Source organism: Cyprinus carpio, chromosome B1 (genome assembly GCF_018340385.1).
Source record: "Cyprinus carpio isolate SPL01 chromosome B1, ASM1834038v1, whole genome shotgun sequence".
Lineage (NCBI taxonomy): Eukaryota > Metazoa > Chordata > Actinopteri > Cypriniformes > Cyprinidae > Cyprinus > Cyprinus carpio.
Window position 1 is genome coordinate 30,408,399 of NC_056597.1, and position 26,423 is coordinate 30,434,821.

General features: G+C 35.4%; 2 protein-coding genes across 6 annotated transcripts in view; both read right to left on the reverse strand.

The window, feature by feature from the left end:
• LOC109080469 (NACHT, LRR and PYD domains-containing protein 12-like) overlaps positions 1-26,423 on the reverse strand; it is a 303,365-nt gene that overhangs the window by 193,271 nt on the left and 83,671 nt on the right.
• Positions 1-26,423, reverse strand: part of LOC109062409 (NACHT, LRR and PYD domains-containing protein 3-like) — a 209,735-nt gene that overhangs the window by 17,116 nt on the left and 166,196 nt on the right. The window contains exons 1-6 of one of the 5 annotated variants that reach the window (XM_042717479.1): positions 6,500-6,630; positions 5,857-5,961; positions 4,992-5,108; positions 2,801-4,681; positions 666-839; positions 414-587 (exon numbers count right to left, since the gene is read on the reverse strand). In XM_042717479.1, the coding sequence (XP_042573413.1) occupies positions 414-587; positions 666-839; positions 2,801-4,681; positions 4,992-5,108; positions 5,857-5,961; positions 6,500-6,516 (2,468 nt within the window). In that variant the 5' untranslated portion in view covers positions 6,517-6,630. Of the gene's footprint in view, positions 1-413; positions 588-665; positions 840-2,800; positions 4,682-4,991; positions 5,109-5,856; positions 5,962-6,499; positions 6,631-26,423 lie in introns of those variants that run through there. The other 4 variants (XM_042717482.1, XM_042717484.1, XM_042717481.1 and 1 more) reach the window with 4 other exon arrangements.

Below are 26,423 nucleotides of genomic sequence, written 5' to 3' on the forward strand. Positions count from 1 at the left end.
TGAGCCTTCTTATTCTATTAACCTTTTGCAGATACTGCAAGGTGTATGTAAACTGTAAAAATCTGTTTTTAATTTCCAAACAGTCCCTTTGCAAACAGTGTAACCATTCAGATGGAAGCCATTTAGACTAAAGATTAAATCCAGTGAAGAAATGTTGCAACTTCTTCAACTACCTTAAAAACTATTTTCAAGTTGATTGATTTGGTGCTGCAAGATAAAGAAGAGTGGTTTTGTTACTTCGATTAATACCAGTAAAAACTTGATGCTGGTAGGCATGATGCACAACCGACAGCTGTTGACTTTATACTGCTCAACTGATATTAAACAGCATTACCAGTATTACCGTAGAGTATAAAATAAAAAAAAAAAAAAAAATTAATAAAATAAATTAAAAAAAATACTGTCCCACATACTTGAGTATCTTCAGTGAGCAGTTTGGATCCTCCAGTTTGTGTTTGAGCAGCTTGACTCCTGATGGACCTGGGTGATTGTAACTCAGATCCAGCTCTCTCAGGTGTGAGGGGTTTGAACTCAGAGCTGAAGACAAATAACCACAGCCTTCTTCTGTCACCATACAGCCAGACAACCTATAGACACAGTCAGATCATCTACAGACACGCATAGACATTATGACTGTTTGACAGTACATCATCCTTCTTACACACCTCAGTATCTCCAGCTGACAGTTTGAACTCTTCAGTGCATCTGAAAGCAGCTTCACTCCTAAATCCTTCAGGTCATTGTTACTCAGATCAAGCTCTCTCAGGACAGACTCTGGGGATTGTAGAGCTGATGACACAACTTCCCAGTCCTGAGCAGTGAGATTGCAGACAGCAAGTCTGAAACAGAGTAAAACAGAGTAACACATCCCTTCACACTGGTGTTTTCCCCTCATCATTTAGACAGGCTCGTATAACCCCACTACTTAAGAAACCCACCCTCAACCCAACTCTTTTAGAGAACTACAGACCGGTTTCCCTTCTTCCTTTCATTGCAAAAACACTCAAACGAGCTCTGTTCAACCAAGTCTCAGCCTTTATCACACAGAACAACCTCCTCGACAGCAACCAATCTGGTTTCAGAAGTGGGCATTCAACCGAGACTGCCTTGCTCTCAGTTGTTGAAGCCCTAAGACTGGCAAGAGTGGATTCCAAATCTTCAATACTTATTTTGCTGGATCTGTCCACTGCTTTTGACACAGTTAACCACCAGATCCTCCTGTCAACCCTATTGGCAAAGGGCATCTCAGGAACCGCACTCCAGTGGTTTGAGTCTTACCGCTCAGATAGGTCCTTCAAGATATCTCGGAGAGGTGAGGTGTCCAAGTCACAACATCTAACTACTGGGGTGCCTCAGGGCTCAGTCATTGGACCACTTTTTTTCTCTGTCTACATTCAATAATTAGGTTCTTTTATTCAGAAAAATGGCCTATCATATCACTGCTATGCTGATGGCACTCAACTCTACCTCTCATTCCATCCTGATGATCCGACGATAGCTGCTCGCATCTCAGCTTGTCTAACAGACATTTCTTGCTGGATGAAGGAGCATCACCTTCAACTCAACCTTGCCAAGACGGAACTGTCTGTGGTTCTATCAAACCCATCATCACAATTTCACCATCCAGTAAGGCACATCAACCATAACTCCTTCAGTATCAGCCAGAAATTTTGGAGATATGATTGATTGATCAGCTGACTTTCTCAGACCACATTGCTAAAACTACCCGGTCCTGCAGATTTGCTTTATTCAACATCATGAAGATCAGGCTCTTTCTTTCGAGACATGCTACACAACTCCTTGTTCAAGCTCTTGTTCTGTCCAGGTTGGACTATTGCAATGCTCTCTTGGCAGGTCTTCCAGACAGTTTTATCAAACCTTTACAATTAATCCAGAACAATCTGAACAGCTGAGTCCTTAGCCATCTTCAAGAATCAGCTAAAAACACCTCTCTTCCATCTTTATTTGACCGTCTAACTTTAGCACTCTCTATTCTATTCTAATTATATTCTTTATATATATATATATATATTTTTTTTTTTTTTTTCTCATCTCATTTGGGATTTCATGAGAGCTACACATTCCAAAAAAGTTGGGACAGGTAGTAATAAGAGGCCGGAACAGTTAAATGTACCTATAAAGAACAGCTGGAGGACCAATTTGCAACTTATTAGGTCAATTGGCAACATGATTGGGTATAAAAAGAGCCTCTCAGAGTGGCAGCGTCTCTCAGAAGTCAAGATGGGCAGAGGATCACTAACTGCTTGTTTTCTTTATTTAAAAAAAATAACGCTTGCTTCTCTAATCTTCTTGCATTCTATTTGTTTTGTTTTTTTTGTTATACAATTATAATTCTGACTTTCTGACTTCTGATTAACAAAACCAAAAGAGGCCTCTAACCCTAGCTTGCTCTATTCTTTTTCTATTCTGTCTGTTTTCTTATTATAATATGATAAAAAAAAAAAAAATAATAAAAACAAACACTTGCTACGTGTATTGCGTTAAGCTAACTGAGACTTGTTATAGCACTTGCATATCATTTCTCTTTTGTTGATTTTGATTGCTTCCATTGTCCTCATTTATAAGTCACTTTGGATAAAAGTGTCTGCTAAATGTCTAAATGTAAATGTAAAAGTAAAACAAAAAAAGCATAATTCTACAGTTTGTATTTTGATAATATCAGCAAATATCATTTCTAGTCAAATATTTTCTACAAATTATACTCAAGATACATTAGTCAGCACAATAAACTAAAATTCCATTTAAAAAGGATTCCTTATTGAAACATTTAAACACTCACAGAGCTTTTCTGCAGTTGCTCACAGCTGGTATCAGTCTTCTTCTCCCCTCATCTGATGTGTTGTATTTCTTGAGGTCCAGCTCATCCAGCGGCTCTTCTAACATCTGAAGCATGTAGGCGATTGTTGAGCACTGAGCAGGAGAGAGTTCCTTCTCTGAGTGTTTGTCTGATTTCACAAACTCCTGAATCTCTCTGGATAGAGTCTGATCTTTCACTTCCAGCAGACAGAGAAACAGATTGATGGATCTTTCAGTGGAGAGTCCATGTCCATCTTTGATCTTCTCTTTAATGTACTGTGTGGTTCTGCTGATGCTCTTTGATCTGTTCTCTGTGTGTGTCAGTAGATCCTGTAAGAGTCTCTGATTGGACTCCAGTGAGACGCCCAGCAGAAACCGTAGGAACAAATCCAGACGTCCATTCTCACTCTCAAGAGCTCTATCTACTGCTGTTTTATGTAAATTATGCAGTGAATCTAATAATGCTTCTGTATTGCTGGTTGCATGGCAGTAAAACACATAGAAAGCAGCAAGAAACTCCTGAACGCTGAGATGAATGAAGCTGTAGACCTTCTTCTGATGAATCACAGATTCCTCCTTAAAGATCTCAGTGCAAATCCCAGAATACACTGAGGCGTCAGTGATGTCTATGCCGCTCTCAATCAGGTCCTCCTCATAGAACATCACATTGCCCTTCACCAGCTGTTTGAAAGCCACTTCAGCAAGTTTCACAATCACTTCTCTGTTGAACTGCAGGAGTTTCTCTGAATCTCTCTCTGCATACTTCTGCTTCCTCATGTTGATCTGAATCAGCAGGAAGTGGATGTACATTTCAGTCAGAGTTTGAGGGATTTCTGCACTCAGATCTTCTTCCAGGAGCTTCTGAAGCACAGTGGATGAGATCCAGCAGAAGACGGGGATGTGGCACATGATGTGGAGGCTTCTCGCTCTTCTGATGTGTGAGATGATTCTGCTGGCTTGAAGCTGGTCACTGATTCTCTTTCTGAAATATTCCTCCTTCTGAGGCTCAGTGAATCCCTGAATTTCTGTCAGACGGTGGATGTATTTGGAGGGGATCTGATTGGCTGCCGCTGGTCTGGAGGTTATCCAGATGAGAGCAGAGGGAAGCAGCTCACATTTCATGAGCTTTGACATCAACACAGCCACTGATGAAGTCTCCGTCACATCACAAACTTTCTGAGCGTCTGAAAACATCAGTGTGATACTGCTTTCATCCAGACCATCAAAGATGAACACAACTTTACACTCCTCATAAATCTGTGAGTCCAGATCTTGAAGTTCAGGATGAAAGTCCAGCAGAAGTCTATGAAGACTGTACTGATGATCTCGGATCAAGTTCAGCTCTCGAAATGGAAGCACAAACATGAAATCTACATCCTGATTGGCTTTTCCCTCGGCCCAGTCCAGAATGAACTTCTGCACAGAGACGGTTTTTCCGATTCCAGCAATGCCTTTAGTAAGAACAGTCTTGATCTGGTCTTTCTCCTCACATCCTGCTTCAGCTGAGGCTTTAAAGATGTCAGTGCAGTCGATTGGAGGTCTTGTGAGTGTTTTTGTTCTGGCTGTTTTCTCCATCTGTAAAACCTCATGTTCTTCATTCACCCCTTCTCTCTCTCCCTCTATGATGTAGAGCTGTGTGTAGATCCTGTTCAGGAGGGCTTTCTCTCTTGGAGTTTTCATTCCCTCAAATAATCTCTCATACTTGTTCTTCATTCTGGTTTTGTGCTGGTCTTTGACTCTTTGTAGGTCTCCAGTCTCCAGTGTGTGTTTCTGTAGGTCTGCTTCAGTTCTTTCATCTCTGATGTGGGTCTGAGAGTGGGATGTAGAAGATGAGCTGATTGCATCTGTGTCATGCATTTTGCCCCTGCAAAAAGACAATTCAGCTTAGATCAGTGATGCTTAAAAGACCACCTGAAATGTATTCCAACCTGAGATATGAAAATGCATTATGGGTAATGCAAGATGAGTATGTTCAAAAGCAGTTTTGTATATAAAAGTATGTTCATTAATTGAGTAAAATCTATAATTATAATAAGCAGAGGCAGGGTTTAGAATATTGAATATGATTATAGGGGGGTTTATTTTAATGTGCATTTACTGTTTTTTTATATTAATTAAATCATTATTCATCTGAGATGCACAATATAAATAAGCAAGTAAATGTTTATACTAACAGAGAGTCAGAGGTCATTGCTGAATCACTGAATATAGGGGGGTTGTTCATGGATGCGTCACTCTTCAGAGACACACTGCTGGGTTCTGGAGATCTCTGCCTCCTCCTCCTTGTGATGCTGATAAACAACAAACAAAACTTAAAGGAGTAGTTCACATTCATTGTAGCAAAAAAATACTATGGAAGTCAATGGGGCTCATCAACTGTTCAGATCCCAACATTTTTTCATCTGTTCAAACAGAAGAAGAGAAAACTCATAAGGGTTGGGAACAAGTGGGGAGTGAGTAAATGATGAAAGAGTTTTCATTCTGAAAGTGAACTACTTTAATTTTTTCACAAACATACTATATAGTTTAATGCACTACAAAATTACATTTACATTTATTAACTTGCCATGAAGTTTTAGGAGTTACTTTGCAAAGGCTATAAGTGAAAGTCGTGACATTTGCCAAGCATGGTAAACCCATACTCAGAATTGGTGCTCTGCATTTAACCCATCCAAGTGCACACACACAGCAGTGAACACACACACACACACACCGTGAACACACACCCGGAGCAGTGGGCAGCTATATCCAGCGCCCGGGGAGCAACTGGGGGTTCAGTGCCTTGCTCAAGGGCACTTCAGCCATGGGCATTGAGGGTGGAAGAGAGCGCTGTTCATTCACTCCCTCCCACACCTACAACTCCTGCCAGCACCGAGACTCGAACCTGCGATCTTTGGGTTACAAGTCCAAATCTCTAACCATTAGGCCACAGCTGCCCCCACATAAACATCCATCTGGGTCAAAACTGAAGCACACTTTAGGCTTAAGTCCTTTGGATAAAAAAGCGTCTGACAAATGTAAAAGTGTCTAGTTTCTTACCTGGGGTCAGAGGTCACTGGCTTCATGGATCTGTGACTCTTCACACACACACAGGTGGATTCTGGAGACTCTGATCTCTGTCTTTTCTTCCTGCTGATACTGACACTAGACAAATACAATTCCATTTTAGACCAACCTGCTGTGAATCTGCTGTTTCTCAGCTCTCGTCTCTCAAAAACACTGGCTGCTGTCTGTAGCTGGTCTATAATACCTTTGATTGACATTTATTCATTTAACAGATGTTTTTATTCAAATTAGAATTGAGGAATACAACAAAGTGATTTATTCTAAGCAAGCAGTAGCAAAGTGTTATAAAACAAAGTTCCAAGATTATTTTGAGGAAAACAGGCTAGACTAGAGATGAAGGGTAAGGCTGATGATACATGGGGCAACTTTTTGAGCAATGTTGCTGTCAGTAGGCAACCAGGTGAGACACAGGGCTCATAGATAGAAATCTGTTGCCCTTTCTCAACAGGAAAGTGCCCAAACAACATCTATCATCAGGCTAAGAATTTAGACAGACAGACAGACAGACAGATAGACAGATAGATAGATAGATAGATAGATAGATGTTCAGGAATCTATGTTGCTAAGACACGTGAATAAAAATGTCTGCCAAACGCTAAAATGGTTAATGTCTTACTTGGGTTCAGAGGTCATTTCTGCTTCACTGAAGGCAGAGGGCTGACTCTTTGTGGGTTGATCACAGCTTATTTTAGAGGCAGTGTCCTCCTCTCTCTCTCTCTTTGTTGACTCATTTAGAGAGGAAAACGTCCTAATCTTTCTGTCTCTTCACGTCCTCTCATCTGTCAAAGAGTGTTGGAAACATAGTTTAAAAGATAAAATAAAGATAAAAAGAACTAAAAGAAAAAAATAATTTGAAAATCAGACTGTTGTTACAGCACCTCTGTGAGTGTTTTCAGTAAACTGACCTACAGCCTTAGAATCTATGCTGTTTTTGGTCAGTATTTCTCTTTTTTTTACTATTTAATACTGTACCATAAATTTGGATAGGCCTACAGATGTGTAGTAACATGTTTTTCAGCTTTGTCGAATTCACAAAATAATGGGAACAGCACCGTAATTTTGTACATAATGACAACAGCACGCATATGTCATTCTTTCGCGTTTATGCACCAGAATCAACAACCAGTGGTTTTATAAGCATCGTTTCTTATTGGTGTTAACACAGAGTAATCGCTAAATCTGTGCATTAAAATTGACCTTGTAGAGAAATATCTGAACGCAATGCGCTAAATCACAGCGCTTTACTCCCATGGGCAATGCACGGCGGGTGACTGCATACCTTTATTATAAAGTATTGCGGGGCTATGCATCATAGGTGTAACGTTATGTATATGTCTTCAGAGTGAGGGAGGGGATAGGGAAAGCCATGAAAATTGGGATTTGCCCCCACTTAAAATCCTCCCTCCTTTGGGGCCGAGCGTCATTACTATGGGCAACCTTTTTAAAAAAATTTTAAAAATTTTTTTTTGCTATCCCTAAAAATAATTTTTGGGTAGGGCACAATTGTAATTTCCCGAATCTATAATGCAATTATGACCGTCGTAATTTGGGAAATTTAAAATATCTACAATGTGATTTTGACTATCCATAATCCCTTTTATTGCTTCCCTTTAAAAATTTTCGGTATCTTCAAATTTATTTTTTATAACCCTAATTCCAATTCAAAATATCTTTAAATAAGATTGCCTATTCAAAAATTTTAATTAGAGATATCTCAATTACAATTTTTAAATAGTGAAATTCAAATTTGCATATCTCAAATGAGTTTTGAAGATTTTTAAACCCCAAATTTAAGATATCCTTTTAAATATTATTTACATTCCAAAAACCAAATTTTAAAACTTAATTCAAAATTTTTAAAATCCCAAAAAACATTTGGGAGATATCTGTAAATTTATTTTTGACATCAAATTCAGTTTTTTAAAATCTTGAACGGAATTTTTTTTTAGGGGAAATCTATTTAAGATAAACTTGAATTGGAAATTTTGACAGTCAAAACCCATTTAAAATATTCCCGCAATTTTAAATTTTGGATACCCCCAAACAATTTTTTACTAAAAAGAACAGGTTTGGGGAATTGCATTTAGCATTGTGGAGCTTTGTTGCAATGTAAAATTTTGGAATTAAAAATTTGACTAGTCAAAATATGTTTGTAGGGTATCAATGTGCCCTGCAAAAACCCCCTTTTTTTACCCCGCCTTAAAAATTTTTCTTTAAAAATATAGCTTTTGGGAAAAGGTTTTTCATCCGCAATTTTTTTCTAAGAGTTGGTAATAAAGGGCCTGCCCCTTTTTGGGGGATTTTAAAAATGTTTTTTTACAGAAATAATTTAAAAAATATGGGAAAAAAATTTACTGGGCATGTGTTAAAAAATGGAAGGGGTACAGAGAACTTAAATAGGCTTTTGTCCGGGGTTTTTTTTTCGTAAAAGTTGGACGTGTGTGCTGTGGATTAAATTTTGTTAGCCTTTATTACAAACGAACACTGCATAAGCCCCTGGCACCGTTGCAACATTTGATATAATGTTTTAAAAAAAGTCATTTACACTAAGTGCAAATAGCCTTCCTTGGGTTTTTAGAAGCTACTTACACTACCGCCCCCCAAAATGTGATGGGGATAGTCAACACTGAAAAACAACTTTAAAACATGTTGGTTGCGTTTGGGGAGCATTTTAAAAAAATGCTTTTTGGCCCCAAACCCCTGAGTTTTTCGTCCTTTTTTGGCCCCAAAAATTTTTTCTCCTTTTTTAAATCCCCCTATCTATCGAAGGCCTTTATTTTCCCTAAAAAAGAAGGAAAATTAAAAATTGAAAATAAATGTTGGGTTTGGGTTGAGTAGGTGGGAGGGGGGGCTTTTTTTGTCCTAATAAGGTAGCATCCATTTAAAAAGTTGAATTCAAATTATAAAATATAATTTTTTTTTTTACTGTTTTTTTACAGTACTGAGTTTCAAAAATTGCCACTTTTGAAAAAAAGTAGTATAAATAACAGAAAATTCCTTTCTATTTTTAAAATAGTGTAAATTGAATCCTACTTTTGCACTAAGTGTAAATAGCATAAACGGTTTTAAAAAATACTGCCCATTTTTTTACTTTGTGCAAAAGCCGCGGGGCCCAAAAAAATACATTGGGGGCTCATCCCTGAACCCGCAGAATACATCATCATAAACTCTTTCTATAATATGTAAATACTCCCCCCCTTTTGGTCTATTTTCCCAGGAAACTTTTTTCCGCCCTAAATAAAAGGAAAAAAAATAAAAAAATAGTAACTTTTTTTTCCTTTACAAATTAAAAAATTTATAAATCAACTGTTTATATCCCCGCATTTCTGAGAAAAAATAAAAAAGGGGTTTAAAAAAAAAAAAAATTGAGGGAAAAAAAAAAAATAAATTCAGAAAAAAATTTTAAATCAGTATGAAAGGGGAAGAAAAAAAACTGCCAAATTTCCTTTATTTTTTAAATTCCCGGGGGAACAAACCCCGCCCAAAAGACAGAATGAACCTAAAAACATACAACGTAATGTAACCTCTAATAAATTTATCCGTTCCCGATAAACTTTATTAAAAAGTTTTAAAAATAAACTTTTTTTATAAACCCCCAAAATTCATGAAATTTAAAATTTTAAACTTTTTTTAAAACCGCCTTTACCTTTATTTACTGCTCTGAAAAGGGGGCATTGTTTGGTTCCACAGCATTTATTTGTACTATTTTTTTGGGGTTTTTGTGTGTGTTTTTTGGGGATAATTCCATTTTTTTTTTCATTATTAAAAAATAAAAATTAAAATTTAACAAACAGTTTGTTGGTTTTTTTACCCTTTTTTGAAAATTTCACTGCATTTGGGGTGTTTTTTCGCGGGAAAAAAGCTGCCATAATGACACAAGTAAACCTGAAATTTATACACAAATAACGTAACCTTCCCTTTTAAATTCTCAATTTTCAGATAACTTTTTATTTTAAATTTCAAAATTTTTTAAAATCCCCCCTTCACCTTTTTTGACTGCATCTGTTAGGCCTGTTCTTGTCCGTCGGCATTTTTTTATTATATATTATATTTTAAATTAAAATTTAAAAAAATTTTTATAATATATATATTTATATAAATTCCAAATTTTTCATTATGTCTAAAAAATAAAAATAAATTCGATGACATTTGGATTTTTTTTGCCTTTTTGCATTACACTGCATTTGGGGCCTTTTGCAACGATTCAATTAAATTACGTGCTATACTCATACATGCACGCGGGAGCCCTTTTAAAACCACATAAGGTTTCATCAATTTTATTTAAAAACCCAAAACCCCACTTCACCCCTAGCTTTTCCCCTCCCGTGACAAAAAAAAGCAACTTTTTTTATTTTGTAAGCATTATTTAAGTGGGCCGGGGAGGAGCTGAGAAAATTCATTCTGATGTCACCCCAACGCTTTTTGACAGGACAATTGAATTTAAAGATATCTTAACAAAGAATTGTGACTACCGAACAAATTAAAAGATCTCTAACCCTCAATTAAAAATTTGGGCAGTGTATGAGGCATCTATTAAAGATACTAAAGAATTACAGATATTTTTAAAATGGATTTTTGACTAGTAAAATCTTTTTAAAAAATTATCTAATCCGATTTCTTACGGGGGCAATTATAATTGCAGATACCTCTTTTGTCATTTTTGCCTAGTCAAAATTTAATTAGACTTGCCCAAAAACAATTTTTTCCCCAATTTAAAAATTAAATTTTAGGGATAGTAAAACCAAATTTTTAAAAATTGCTAAAAGGTTGCGATACACGGGTGTTACATTTTTATCTCACTGTGACATCCCATTTTTACCTCATCACGATATCCTGGGGCTCATGGTGCCCTCCCCTTGCAAATAAAAATTTTGGGGAAATGTGTTTTTAACTTTTTTAAAAAACCCCCGAATGTAAAAAGAACTTTTAAAAAAACCCACACCCATTAAAAACCCCCCTTTAAAGAAAGGGCGCAAATTTTTATCTAAAATATCAAAATTCATAAAGTAGCATTTTTTTGTTTTTCAGGTTTCCTGTAGCTCAAGGGGTAAAAAGTTTTGCGTTCCCAAGCGAAAGGGGTTTGGGGTTTTATTCCCCGGGAACACTTTATAGGAAAAAAGATACCCTTAAAATGCATGAAAAGCCCGCTTTGGATAAAAGCGTCGGCTAAATGCAAAAATTTAAAATGTAAATTTAAATTTTAAATTTTAATTTAATTTAATTTTACCTTTTTCCCGGGCCCTTCTAAATGCACATTTAAACAAAGGGGTTTCTTTTGACCTGTGTTGCGTTGAAACCCTTTTCCCATTTTTATTCATTAAATTTTACCCCACCCACACACCACCACACAACACCCACAAACACATATATATAAAAATTCATACTTTTTATTTTTTTTTGATTTAACCCTTTTAAAAAAAGAGTTCTTGCTCCCTTAGTTTTTTTTATCAAAGTTATCAAAACAGACCAACTTCCTTTTTCTAGATGACTAAATTTAAAAATTTTAAAGGCAAAAGAACACATACTTTTTTGATTAAATTTTTTCTATAGTTTTTAAAATTTAAAGCATAAAACTTTTGTTTGTTTTAAAACCCAAAAAAATAGTGAAAAATTTTCGGGTCATTTTTACTCCATTTTGATTTTTAAAAAAACTTTTATAAATCTTTAAAATCAAAAAATTTGTAATAAATTTAAAGTTTTTTCAAATTTGCTACTATGAAATTTGTCTTTTGCCTTGCTTTTCCCTTTTTCATTTTAATTTTTGGTGGAAAAATTTAACAGGGAAGAAAATGAACACTTGAATGGGTGCTGAACCTATGTTACTGTATGAGAGAATTCAACGGCAGGGGCTTAAAAAAACCCAAATTCCGGTTTTTTCCTATCAAACCTTCAGTTACTAATAACTCTCATTATAAACCTGTCCTATTTAAAGGGGAAAAAAAATCAAAAAACAGGGACACTATTTCAATTTATTAATATTTTTAATTAAAAATGATCAAACAGATGAGGAAACCCAAAGAGGTTGAAAAAAAAGCCTGGGCGATTTAAAATTTTTTTATCAAAGGCAAAACATGGCATCCGTCCCTAAAGGTATCCCGCTTTAGACCATTTAAAATGTTAAATCCCAATAAACTGTTTTTAGGCTAAAACTCATCTCTGCCTCAAAAAATCCCATGATTTGTGTTTTTTTTTTTGATTTGAGTTACTAGCATTTTAAAAGCAATTAGCCCGTGTGCTCTCTTCTTATTACCGGGTTCTTTTTTTAAACTGTACTTGCATCCTTTTGGGGAAATGATTTTAAAAATGCACAATTTTTTTGGCAAAAGGGCGGGACTAAAAGGGGAAAAAAACTGGGGGACAGAAAATTTTAAAATTTAACTTGAATAACGCATTTTCCTTCGTCAAACCAACAGAAATTTCAAAAAGTAATAAAAACACCCCCTTTTACAGTTCCCCGGGGAATACTAAATGTTAAAACCCCAGATGGGAAACTAGGGCCAATTTTACTGACAGTTTTCAGAATTCCCCCAAACCCAATATTTTTTCCAATAAACACCGCAAACACATACTTACGGTAAAAGGGTTTGGAACTACGGGCAATCAACAGAGTTTCTCGTTAGTTTGACTCTGGATTACATTTTCATGCCTTGTACTATACTTACATCCCGGGTTAAGTACTATCTATTCTACATTTCTAATTAAAGTACAGTAAAACTTCACAAAAAAATAAACCCATTTCTAAATATCAAATGCCGTGTGATGTAAAGGAAACCGCAAAAAAATTTAAAACACGGGAAAAAGAAAAAAAAATTCTAAAAAAAAAAATCTAAAAAAAAAAAATGGCGTAAAAAAAGGGGGAAAAGCATAAAAGTTTAGGATTGCCCAAAAAAACCCCGAAGAAGAATTTTAAATACCCTGAACTTAATTTAAAAAGATTTTTCCCAAACCTGTTCAAACAGGTTTTTAAACACAAACCAGATACGGCACTACTAGAAAAAAGGTCACATAAACACCCGGGAAATACTGTGCTGCAAACGGTTTATTGGGAGGATAAAAAAGGGATTGCTAAATTTCTGAAATCATTCTATAACCCAAGAAATAAAAATCTCTGTCCCCCGGCTTACACCCTGGCCATGGGCTCCTTTATATCACATTAGTGCAGTGATGCTAGATCAAAGGGTTTTGTTTCAAATCTGCTTTAGCTGACTAAACCTTTTATAACAATCATTAGGGCCCAATTAAACACCCCTTTATTTTTTTCACCTCCCTTTACGGCCCAAAATTTTTCCCTAAAAAGACTCATCAAAAAACCACGACAATCCCAAAACGAAAAGGAAAGAGAGAACGATTTATCTCCAGAAAACCGACATTTTTCTTTCAACGTTAGAGAAACGTTAGCTGGGCCCGACCGCAGGGGGACCCCCTGATTTTCCCGGGGAATCAAAAAGGGAAAGGTTTTTCCTTCTTTCCAAATGGCACTCAGCAAATTCGGCAATTAATGAATTCCCGCTCCATCAAAAAGCTAACCCTTCCTCCAGCTTTCAGTCCCTATGTCTTGAAGAAACTCATAAAAATACCCCCGCTTTACTCTCCTACCTTTCCCTTTCCCTCCAGGGTGTAATCTCGACCATCCCAGGGGCCCATTAATGTTAGGGTCTCCATCGCGCCCGAGACCCCAAAAACCCATTTTCGGGGGTCAAAGGTTTGTGGGTAGGTTTACCCTCCAACCCAAAAACCCCTTCCAAAGCCCTCCAATGATTACGGTCTCCCCCTCATTCCCACCCGTGAATCCTTCAGCGCCCCCACACTCCCCAGCCCCCAAAAACCCCTTTTACGGGGTGCAGGGAAAAGGGGTTTGGGGCTCGGTCCTGCTGATGAAACTGAGGCACAGGGGTTCAGGCCCTCTGACACGGGGTTTCTGGGGGGGCGTTGGGGTTTTCAGGATCCCCGGGGTCTAGAGGGAACAAAAAAGGCCTTTTCCTCTAAATTTTAAAATAAACAATATTTTCTTACGGGAAATTAAAGGGGAGATTTTTCCCAAAAAAAAAAATCTGTCTTTAAATTAGTATAATTCCCTCCCCCTTAGGCACCCCAAAACCCTTAGACCTTCGCCCACCCTTCGGATGAAAAAACAAAGGCCCAAAGGGGTTTTGGGAAATTTGCATGAGAAATTTAATGAACAATTTTAATTTTTTGGGGTTTTAAACCTATCCCTTTAACTTTTACAAGCTATTTTCTCACATTTAAGAGCAGATGTCCTTCATCTTCTCCCACACTTGGTATTTTCAATTTTCCCCAAGGGTTTAAAAAAACCAAATAAAGTTTCTAAACTCAGCCCCCGGACGGGAGTGGGGGGTCAGACCTAAAAAACCACACAAAAACACAAAATCGGGTTTTAAAAATTAAGGGCTATGCTTCAAAAAGAAAAGTGAAATTTCTGAAAGGGAAAATACCTGTCCATAAGTCCGTGATAATTCTGAAAAAAATGAGAAAGAAACCCAAAGCCCCTTTCAATAAAATAATAATAAAAACATAACCCCACCAACAAAAAGCATTAAATTTTTTTGTTATAGTAAAATAAAATTCCCCCCAAAAGAACACAAATCACATAGTAAAATGGGGAAATAAAAATTTGCACATCGGACCATAGTGTAATTTCTGTGAGATAAACCTTTAAAAAACAATTTTTTCCCTTTTGTATAGGGGTTTTAATGGCATGTCTTTTGTAGGGTTTGGGCAAAGCAAAAAAAAAAGGGATCAAAATATAATATTTCTTTCCCTTTTAGAAACAATAATTGGAAAAATTTTTAAAAACCCTTTTATTTAAAAAAAGACAAAATTTCTCAATTACCCATAAATAAAATTAAAAAAAAACATACAAAATGCTGAAAATACAACAATTTAAAATTAGCCCAATATTTTTTTTACCTTACGATAAAAAAAAAACCCTGTAACTCTTTCGGGTATCTCTTTTAAAAAAAATTGTTTTAAGAAAATTTTTAAAAAAACTTTTTTCCTACTTGTATAAAAAGCGGGACGGGCCCAATAAAATGTCGCTTTTTCTGTTTTTGTAATTATGTTTTGGGCCCAGGATTTACCACAGTTGTGGGTTTTCTCTGTGTGTGTGGGGTGTTTTGTGTGTTTTTTTTTGGGGGGTTTTTCCCTGTGTGGTGGTTGTGTGTGTGTGGGTCCCAAACCCCCGGAAGGAGAGGGTCCCATCCTCGTTCCTTTTTCCCAGTTTTTTGGGACTCTATCAAAGAGAGCAGTATTCCTCCTTGTATTCTTCTTTCCATCTTCCCCCCCCCTCTTTTTCGTTCCCCTTTTTCTTTTAGACCCCTTTTACCCCCTTTCCCTCCCCCTTTTTGGATGAACGGAGGGCGCGTCTAAAACTCCATCCTGATTTTCCCCCCCCAAAAAATTTCTGAGTTTGAACGGGGGGAAATGTCATGATACACCCCACACCCCAAAAAAAATCACAAAAAAATAAAAATAAAACATGCAGTGCACTGTCCACAAAAAGGGTAAAAATCGTGACAAACCAAAACTCTTCTTTCAGGCTGTAACCTTTTTTCATTTTATTTTTTTCCCCCCCCCATGCCACATTTTGTGGGCCTATATTTATATTTTTTAAAATTTCCCTGCAATTAACATTTCTTTTTTGAATTTCTAAATCAGTTTTCCATTCCATTGTGATTAAACTGGTTTTAAATTTAAAAATAAAAAAATTCTAAAAACCCAAATTTTCAAAAACCACCCCATTATTATTAGTAATATGTTTTAAAAAGGACCCCCCAAAAGTTTAATTTTTTCCCCATTTTTTTTCCACCCACAAGTTCCCCCCAAAAAGCTCCACATTAGCCCAATACTCAATTAAATTTTTCCCGTTTTCCCTTATTTAAATTTCCCTTAAAATTCTTTTAAATTTATTTTGTAAAAAAACAAAGTCCCAGACTTACTTGCCGATTTTCCATATCATTTTTTGGAAACGTTTCACCCTATTCAGCCCTTATTTCGGAGTGATCTGAATGACAAATTTCAAATGAAAAAATTTTTTTAAATTCTTTTTTTTTACAAAAACCCTAAACCCCAAACCTGAATGTAGGGGGAGATTTTGGGGTCCCGGGGCTTTTACCTTTCGGAAATGAAAACCAAAGACTTTCACTGAACAAAAGAGCTTTTTTTCAGTTTCCCCTTTAAAATAACACTGAAATCTATACAAATCGATTCTTTTCGTAACGAAGTTGCACCCAATATTTGCATTTTTTAATAAAATTTGGGGGCACCCCGATCTCACCTTGCTTTGTCGCCAGCCTGCTGTACTTTTGCGTTTTTGGGGTTTTTTGGGTGGTCATTTTCTTACACCTGCACATAATCCCTTCATTTTTTTGACAAAAGCTCAAATTCTTTCTCCTTTTGGAATCTGACACTCGTGGTTTTTCCCTCCCTCTCTTTCCCCGGGGCTTTGCTCTCTCAGGAAGGGTCTCACAGTTTTCCCCCGCACAGGTTGTCCGGGTTTTTCCTGGGGTTTGACATGCCCCTACGACGGGAAAGTTTCTGGGGGCGCGGGAAAAGGGTAAAAAGGGATCATTAATCCCCCTTTGCAAAACGGGTGTCCACACCCGTAACCCCGGGATCTCTAAAGCCCTCATGCACACAGGAACGACAGCTCGCTTCGACCCCCAAATTTAGACCCAAAACATGAAACTAAAATAAGGATTTTTTTCGGGAAAAAAAATTTTCTGACCTAGGCCATGGGGGCCTATAAAAAGAGAGGGACCCAAAAAAAACCACTTCCAAATTTTTAGACGGGCCTCTCTTATGGGAAATGACATGTCAAAACTTTCTTTGGAAAAAAGAAAATCGGAAAGTCCTAAAACGTTAAAAAAAATTCCGAACACCGGGGCGCGGTGCGCTAAATTATCCTCTAATTTTTTCCATTCAAGTTTCAAAATTTAAAACCCGGGCAAAACTTTAAAAAGTTGTAGTACTGGAAAACTTTTTAGTAACATTCTTTTTAACCCACACCATAAAAAAAAAAATACAAGAAAATTTTTAAAAAAAACCAAAATAGACCTACCTTACAAAGTCAAAGCCTACTCTAGCACACATACATCACGGAGACTTTTATTTGACATCTGCATTTACCCTCTGCAAACATTTGTTTTTGTGGTTTTTTTTATCTGCAAAACTTCCCCCTTATCAAAAGTCCAAAAAGACGCCAAATTTGATTCTTTAGATGTTTAGGGTTTCGAACATTAAAGACAAATGCATCTTGAGACGTCGGGCGATGTTTGTACCAACAATGCTTCCCCGGTCAAGTGATCTGTAAAACATCTTTCCCAAAAGTGTGATATTGTCCCCCCCGTATCACTTTACCCCTTTAAAAAAAACCCAAAAAAGTATTATTTTAGCTGAAATTTCATTTGCAAAGACTGGACCACAGATTCCCCACAAAACCCTTTAAAAATGGGTTTTTTAGAAAGCACGTTTTTTCCCAACGGGAAATTTTTTTTTCCCCCCACTGCTCCGATCTATATTTTAAATCTTCTGGGCATTAAATTCCCCACTGTTTTTTTTATTTGTCCCATTTAAGAGGCCCCCCCCGTTAGCCCCGCCCACAATCTTTTTTAGAAGAAATTTAAAACCCCGTGCCGGGTCTTTTTTTAAAAGGGGTGCGCGCGAAAACACATCCCCTCACTCATTCAAGAAGCAGCTGAAGACACCTTTTCCCACAAACAAAAACCCCTTAAAACAACACACACACTCCCTGCCCTCCAAAAAATTTGGGAAAAACCCTTTGGTTTTGGGTAGATTCACTTTACTTACACATTCACACGGGGGCCCGAAGTTGACAGTTTCACCATATTCTTCCGAAAATTTAAAATTTTTTTATTTTAAACTATATATTAAATGCTAATATTTGGAATGAAAAATTAAGATGGGGCTATTAGGTTTTGATAATTTGTTGTTTTAAATTTTAAAAAATTAGATTTTGTTTCAGTATTTTTCAACACTTGGGCATATTCCTGTCTTTTTTTTTTATGTAAAACTAACAAACATGTCCTTTTTTTTATTATTATTTCCCATTATTATCAATCTTAAACTGATTATTTTTTCCCAAAACACCAGTGTAAAAATAGGGTAAAAAGACTGAAAGGGCCCATCACAACAACCCAAAAAAAAAAAGGGGACCGCTTCCCAAAAGTAAAGCAGCATCAAATTCCACCGTAAGAGCCCGGTGGGTTTTTTCATCTCTTTAAGTTACCCCCAAATTTTTGGGAAAAACCGAGTTTCGAAATCAGCTCTGCCTCTGAAAATGGTTTTTTTGCACTGAAACACACACTCCAGAACCCAAAAATAGCGGATAATCCTGCATATTTTCCCTTTTTGAAAACAAAAACCTTTCATAATGCTTTTTTATAAATCTGTACGTGCCACTGAACAGTGGTTTTTGGACCTTTTAAAAGTTGGGAGCATGGAAAATTTTCTTTCCCTCCCCCAAACTGAAAGGGAATTTCATCGTTTATCTTCATTCGCTCCTCCACCCCTTTCCGGGCCTCTGGGGGATTTTATTTTTTCCCCTTTATCTTCCCTCTCCTCTCTTTTTCGTCTTCATTTAGAGGAACTTTCTGGGGGTTTCCCCAAACCCCCCTTGGGTTCTTCCCTCTGTCTGCTGAACCCTTTAGACTGTTAGGATGGAGGGGGTGTTTTCTTTCAAAAGCGCGTAAATTACACATAAAAAAGTTTTTTTTTTTTTTTTTTATAAAAAGACAGGCTCCCCATTTGATATGCCCAGAGGTAAAAGCAAAAGTATTACCCCTACCAGGGTTGTTGTAGTACCCTCAGTTTAAATTTTTAGAAATGAACTTTGGTGTAACCTGTGGTTTTTTATTCTTGGCTGAAACCCTTTTCCATGACTCTTAGTTTTTTATTAACTTTCCCCTTTGTTCCTGGCTTTAATTTTCCCGTCTTTTTTCTGTATTCCTTTTTTTTTAAAGACAGTGTCTTTTGGGATGTGCTGTGTTGTTTTCGTTCTCCCCCTTTTTTGGTTTTTTTCTGGTCTCGGGTAGGGTTTTCTAAAGTGGGTGTAATGAAAGCCATTGGGGGTTAGACGAGGCGTGGGTCTTGAAGGACGCCGCCGGGTAGGGTTGCCCCCCTTCAGAGAGGCAAATAAGGGGCACCCATTGACGACAAAAAAAAAAAAAAAAAAAAAGGCTCAAACCTTCTTATTTTCAAACTTCCAACAGAAAAATTTTAATTTGGGTTTTTTTAAATTTGTTATTTTTTCTTATTAATTATTATTAGTCCTTTTTTTTTACAGTTTTTCGCTCTACCTTTTGGGTGGGAAAATTTTTTTTTAAAAATTTTTATTCTTTTCCCCAAATTATGCTACATTTATTCCTTTCCCCTTTTTTTCTAAAAATAAAAATAATTTTTTAAAAAAAGTATATGAAAAATTTTTTATATTTTTTTAGATTAATAAAATGATAAAAGAAAATAGGGGCTAAAATTAATTAGAACTATTAATTTATCTTCTAATAATGTCTAAAAATAAATTTAAATTTTGTCTAAACCCTGCTCTGATAAAGTAAAATAAATTTTATTAACTACACCCCTTTTTATAAAACAAGGCCATCCCCTTTAGCCCAGATTTGTCGGGCACTTTTAAAAGTATGGTTTTTACCCCTCCCCAAAAAAAAAATTATATAAAAATTTTCCCAGGCGTTCCAACCCGCTTAAAAATTTTTTTTCTTCTGGAAAACCCAAAAAAATTTTACTTTGAAAATGTTGGGGAAACCCAAAAAGCTTCTGGCCTCATAACTTCCGAAAAAATAAAATAAAAATAAAAAAAAATACAACAGAGTCCCTTTTGGGCCGAAAATTTTGGTTACCCACATTCTTCAAAATATCTCTTTTATGTTTAACAGAAGAAAAAAATTTTAAATTTTTGGGAAAACCCTTTTGGTTGTTAAAAAGATGACAAATTTTTTTGGGGGAACACCCTTTTAATTTGCAGTCCAAAGTGAACAAATTTGGGGAAAGCTTTTCCCGCAAACTGCACGTTCATCCCTTATTTTCAGGGTAGGGGCAACTGTAACCTTTTCCATTCATCCAACGTCGGAAGTCCCTTTTTGTTCAAAAGGGCCGGGTTTGAAATGACTCTAGATGTTTTTAAAAACCCCGCTGGTTTACGGCCCTGAAAGGGGTTTAAAAGGCGCGCGTTTTTTGGAGACTTTCCCTCCTATGAAAAAAGATGCCCCCCAAAAAGGAATCACGTTCAAAAAAGCTTCTCTAAAACCCCCGTATGAAATTGATTTCAAATTTTAAATGCTATTAGATTTTTTTAAAAAGGCAATATACTTTTTTTTTTTATTTTTTTCAATATTTGGCATTTGTAAAAAACCGGGGCAAAACGCGTCCCCCTATTGATACGGCCCCCATCATTTTACCTTTAAATAAGGACGATTCCTTTTTTGGAGGGGCGGGGGGCAACCCTACCGCCCGGCATTCAACAGGAAGCTCTTGGGTTTTGGTTTTTTTTGCAAATTTTGGGTTTTAGAGCTCCTTTCCCCCCTCCTCAGGGTGATGATTAAAATTTTTTAACTTAGTGTCTTGAAAAAATTATTTATGAAAGGGGAAAAATGCCCTGAAAGCAAAAATGCATTGAATTTTAAAAAACGCACTGGACAAAAACCTTTAAAAATAATTTTCAGAAACCCCCAAGTATAAAAAAAAAATAAAAAAAATGAACCTTAAAATGACAGTCAAGAAAAAGCTAAAAAACTGAAAAAACAAAATTTAAAAATTTTAAAATTTAGCAAACAGCAAAAAAAAAGTCCCATAAATTAAATGGGAAATGTATTCCCAAAAAGTACAGAGCAGATTTCTGAAATTTTAAATTTTTCAGAGAACTGGTTGACAATCCCGGACAAAATTTGGATACCAAAAATCCAAAACCAACTTTAAAATTACAAATTTTTTCAAAAAATTTTGTGAATAGGGTTTTGTTGTTTAAAAAAAAAGTTTTTTTTTTTTTAAAAAATTTATAAATTAATTGGGAAAAACAATTTTCAAGACTAATAAAAAAAGTTTGCAAATCTTTTTTTTTTTAAAAACAAAATTTAAAACGGTGTTTTTGAAAAAACAAAAAAAACCCAAAAGCCCCCAAAAAAACAACTCAAAAAAATTACTGTTGCAAACCGAAAAAAAGTTTATCTCATGGGCCTTTGGTAATCCCCTTTTAAACATGTTCCCTTTTTTTCCTTTTTATTTTTTGATTTTTGCTAAAATAGACCCTTTTATCTGTGATATCTTAAAATAGAATGATAATTTTAAAGACCTTTAAAAACCTAAGCAAACAGTAATCGATGGAATTAAAAAAAAGCTTGGGGGTGCGGAGCTTAAAAAATCAAATTTAGATGTCAAGGTTTATTTTAAAAAAGCTGGGTTTTGCATGATTTTTAATCATAAAAAAGAATAAAAAAAAACTGATCTCTAGATTTTTTTTTTTTTGTCCCCTTTTTTTACAGTTATTGTTTCCCAGGGGATCCTGTGACAAACCCGAATGGTGTTGGACAAATTGGGGAAAAGTTTTGTTTGTTAAAATGAGTTCACCAAATTTTAAGGCACAAATTAAATGTACAAGGGCTCCACATCATTTATTTTTGTCCTTTTCCCATTAAAAAAATTTTTTGACTGAAGCAGCTGAGCAGCTTGGTTTATTCTTTCATAAAAAAATGTTATTTTCAATCATTTATTGTTTTTCAGTTTGTTTTGTAGTAAATTTCTGTAAAAAGCAAACATGCATGCAAAAGATTGTGGGACATACTCTACATAAAAAGGTGGTTTCTTAGAACAAGTGTGGGGGGAACACAGGGCGGTTTCCCGGAAAAACCTTAAGAGAAAGTGAAACCCCAACCAAAGAAACAAGAAAACCCCAGACAAATTTTTTGGTTTTTCCCGCCGTAATTCCCCTTTTTATCCCCATTTTTTATTTTTTTTTTTTTCTTTTAAAATTAGAAAAAGTGAAACAAATCTAAAAACTTGAAAAGGAAAAATTTTGTCAAAGATAGTTTTGGGGCCTATTAACACTTTGTGGGGAAGAAAGAACTCCACCTGAAAAATAATTTTATGGTTTCCCGTTGTTCCCCCCATTGATATAATATTATATATATTACATATCTTTTTTCAAATGTCAGCTTTTTCAAATTTTTTATATCTTCTGTCACCTCAAAATGGGTTTGATGTAGAGGACTAATTTCCCCTGTAGCTCCTGATTGGTTACACCCTGAACTCGGGAAAAATTTCCCATTATTAAACAGGGGGGGATTTAACCCGGGTAAAAAGAGCACAGCTAATGGCCTTTCCCGACCAATCAAAACGGGTTTTTTTCCCTTTTTCCCCCCTGCGTGACAGAAAAAAGGGGTGCCACTAAAAATCTGATAAGTGGGGCACTTTTGGGGAGGGTTTTGAGTGCAGAGTTCAAGAAGTTCGTCTGGGACCTGTGGAAGGTGTGGCAGCAGACATCGAGCCCATTCCTCGCAGCTCTGGAGAACCTGATCGCCCAAAAGGGGTTGGTCGCATGGTGCGAAGTACGCCCCTAACGCCGGGGCTGTTGCAGTACCAAATTCTGCTCAAAATCAACCCGAACGATCCCGCAAAGGGGCCTTTATGTGAAAATTAGAAAGGGAAAGAAAAAAACGTATATGTTATGATTAATGTCTGATCGGATTCATACAAATATAACAAAAATCCCCCTCTTTTCTCTCCCCCTTTTTTCCCGAGTTCTAGTTGATGAGGAAAGTTCAGCCGGAAACACATCTACCGTAAAACAAAACAACAAAATAAATTTAGGACATTTTTTTTAAAAATTTTTATTTATCTTTAAAGTAGGTATTAATAGTCTTTTTCTGCAAATCAGAGTGAAATTTTGAAAAAAAGGGTGGCTCTTCAGTTGTTAAAAAACTTGTGATGTTTATAAAATAAAAACCCCTCTTTTTTGTATTACTACAGGAAATCACAAAAAAAATGAATTTGAAAAACACAAAAGGTCAAGTGATTTCTCCTCAAACTAAAAAATGTGATGTTTTTTCTACCGGGGCTGCTGTTTTTTTCTGTATTATGCTGTCCCTGTGTTTAAATGATGTTGGTTTTTTTCCCCTTTATTTTATTCCCCCCAATCAAATTCAAAATGACTGTATTTTTGGGAAGCTCCAAAGTTTATCTGTTTTGGGCCTAAATTGCATAACACCTCCACTTCGAGCTAAATTGTTTTTAAAGTACTCCCTTCCAAGCCCCCCCCTTCACACTAAAAAAAACGGATTAAAAACTGTGCTTCTGAAAGGGAAAGCTTTTTTTCTTCCCGAAAGGGGAAAACCCAAAAAAAAGGGAATAAGGAAATGCAACTATAATTTACTTCTTCAAACGAACCCTTTGTCTGTTTTTTTTCTATGCACTTTATACAGATTTTTAAAACCGATTTACAGTAATAAACATTAAAAAAAAAAATTTATAAACAAAGTTCTTTGATGCTTTTTAATTATAACTTAGATTTAATTTTTTGATGTGCCCCCTAAAGGGGAAAAGAGCCTTCATTTGAAAAAATTCGCCCAAAAAAAAATAATGTATTTAAATTTTGTAATGTTTCTGACCCGGGGAAAACAAAAGCTACACTGTTACCAAAATAGGGATTTTTTACAGTACATTTTTTAAAAGCAATGCTCTGCATAGCATTGTGGGAAAAGCTTTAAAAATGGTACTTTTTCCCGTGTTGGTTTCTGGGAGCAAAAAAATTTGGGATTGTGTAAATGGTTAGAGGAAAGTTTTTTAAAAAATTTGATGTTTTCCCCAAACATTCTTTCAACTTAATTTTGATTTAAAAATTTAACATTCTTTGGAAAGTTGATTTGTAACATTTCCCCCAACATAAAAAGTCCATTTCCTTAATGTTAGTAAATGTTTTTTTAAAGGTTTGTATATGTTCCTGAAACATTCTTTCAAACTCAAACACCGCGGTGAACAAGCTCTTTAAAGAAAAAGAAAAAAGAACACAAAATACAACTTTTTTTTCAGCCCCAGCCGTAGATAACTGAAAAAAGACTTTAAAAACCCCTCAAGATTGTTTAAAAAACTCCACAAAAAGCATTATCACTCCACTTAAAATTTACTAACCAGTTTTCTTTATTTCTGTCAACGTCTACAGAAATTCTGATTGGGTTTCACAAGGTTAAAATGTTTTATGTCTTTTTTGAAATCTTTTTTTTGTTTACCACATAGAGATCAAGGGGTTTTCCCTTTAGTTGGGTTCTTGACCCCCCGCCGTGGTTTTTTGCTTTTTCTACAGCACTTTTAGACCAAAATTTCTGAATTGGGTGAAGAAACAAATTGGGCTGCATTAAAAATAATTTAAATAACTCAACTTAATAAATTTAAAAAAAATTTAAAAACTGTTTTTTTTCTTTTGATGATTTTTTGAAGATTTTAAAAATTTGTCCTTGTTTTTAAACACTTTTTTTATTGGGTATTTTTAAATTTTTTTTTGTTGTTTTGTGTGTATATATTATTCTATGTGGGGGTGGTATATATATAATATAATTTTTTATATATACTCACAGATATCAAAATTTGGCATAAAGAAAAAACCAAAAAATGGTGACGGGGTTTCATGCCATTATAAAAACTTGTTCTGGCTTCCAGCATTTCATTGCTGCATTTTTTTTTTTTTTTTTTTGATTGTCCCCCATTGTTGGGACTGTATAAAACCAATTTTAAAAAATTTGCATTTTAGTGTATTACTGCTAATTTTAATCAAGTAAAACTGCTGTAAAAAACAAATCATTTTATTTTAAAATGGGTTTTTTTTTTTGTTATTTTTTTTGCTTAAATTCAAAGCAAATTTGTTACCCGGGGTTTTCTGTAAAATTCAATACCCTTTTTTTAAAATTTTAACTTTTTAAATTTTTAAAATTTTTCTGTAAGTTCAAACCCGGTAGATTCAACACACTGCTGCAAATGCAAAACAAAAAGAAAATAAAACAGAGAGTCTGGGAAATACACCGAGCAGATCCAAAAATTTTTTTAAAAAATTAACAAACATGCTTTTTACATGCTTAAAGTCTACTTGAAATTTTTTTTTGGGGCTTAAGGGCACCAATTGGGGGTATGATTTAACTTAGGGGACTATGCTTTTGAGAAGTACGTTTTTTTTTTTTTGGTCCTTGTTTTTTTTTTTTTTTTTTTTTGTTTTTTTTAAAAAAGCAATTAAATAAACAAATTTCTGTAACTGGGGAAAGGAAAAGTAAACTGGCTAACTTCCCTTTTCAAGTTCCCTTTCAAAAACTATCTATGGGTTTACATTTTAATAAAAATAAATAATAAAAAAAAAATACTACTACTTTCGCTACCTAACCCACTCTTAAAAAAAAAGGTGTCTTCACGATGCCATAGAATACATTTTTGTCTAACTGGCTCCATAAAGAACTGTAACATCTGATGAACCTTTCTGTTTCACAAAAGCTTCTTTGTAGTGAAGAAGGTTCTTCAGATTATTAGAGATAGTTCCAAAAAGAACCTTAGACCGAATGGTTCTTTGTGGAACCAAAAGGTTCTCTTGCACGCTGTTAAAAAAAAAACAAAAAAAAAAAACCTTGGTTACTACACTTTTACTAAAGTAAAGCCATGTTTAATTTGAGATTTGCTGGGATAATATTGACATTGTTGGGGTTGAAAGCTGCTTTAGCCCAGGGCCCTGCACTGACGGTAGCTTCTAATCTACAACGGCCACATGGTTTTCTTAAATGACAAAGGGCTGCTTTTAACTTTCCCTTTAAAGACAATGTTACAAATATTCAACAGATCCATTTTTAACCTATTTGTTATCATGAACTGCCATTCTAAAAACTACTGTACGATCTCCTCCCCTTAGCACTACCGCAGTAAATAAAAAAAATTTTTTAATACATAAAAAAAAGAAACAAAACCTGATTTGCCAGAAAACTGAGCTCTGAGGAGGCTTTATTCTTAAGTGGAAGCAAACCTCTAAACAAAGGAAAGACCAGTGCAGACTGTACATGAAAACTTTTTTTCTAACAGAATGAAGTAGAATCACTTTGCTTTCTACAGCGCTTATACAATACCGTTGCTAAAAGCAACTTTTTAAAAAAATAAATAGTCGCATTTGGATTTCCCGGACTCGATATCTTAATTTTGAGAGTATTGTAGGACTGTTTAAGTGGAGTAAGTTTCATGGATGTGACACTTTTCTAATATGTGGATGTGTACTTCCTGGCAGCTGGCTTGCTGTTTAAAAAACATCGCATTTGTTCCATTTGTGTGTGAGTTCGACGAAGCCCCTTTCAAAAGCCTATTTTTTTTTTTTATCTAAAGAATAGTCAATGCATTTTATTTAACATTTTACACAAAAACTAAATACGAATGTGTTATATTACGCTGATACACAGCAAAATCTCCAGAGTTAAATCAACTCTGCTTAGAAGCAATTGTCCCCCTCTACAGAGGTTAAAAAAAAACTGAACATGTTA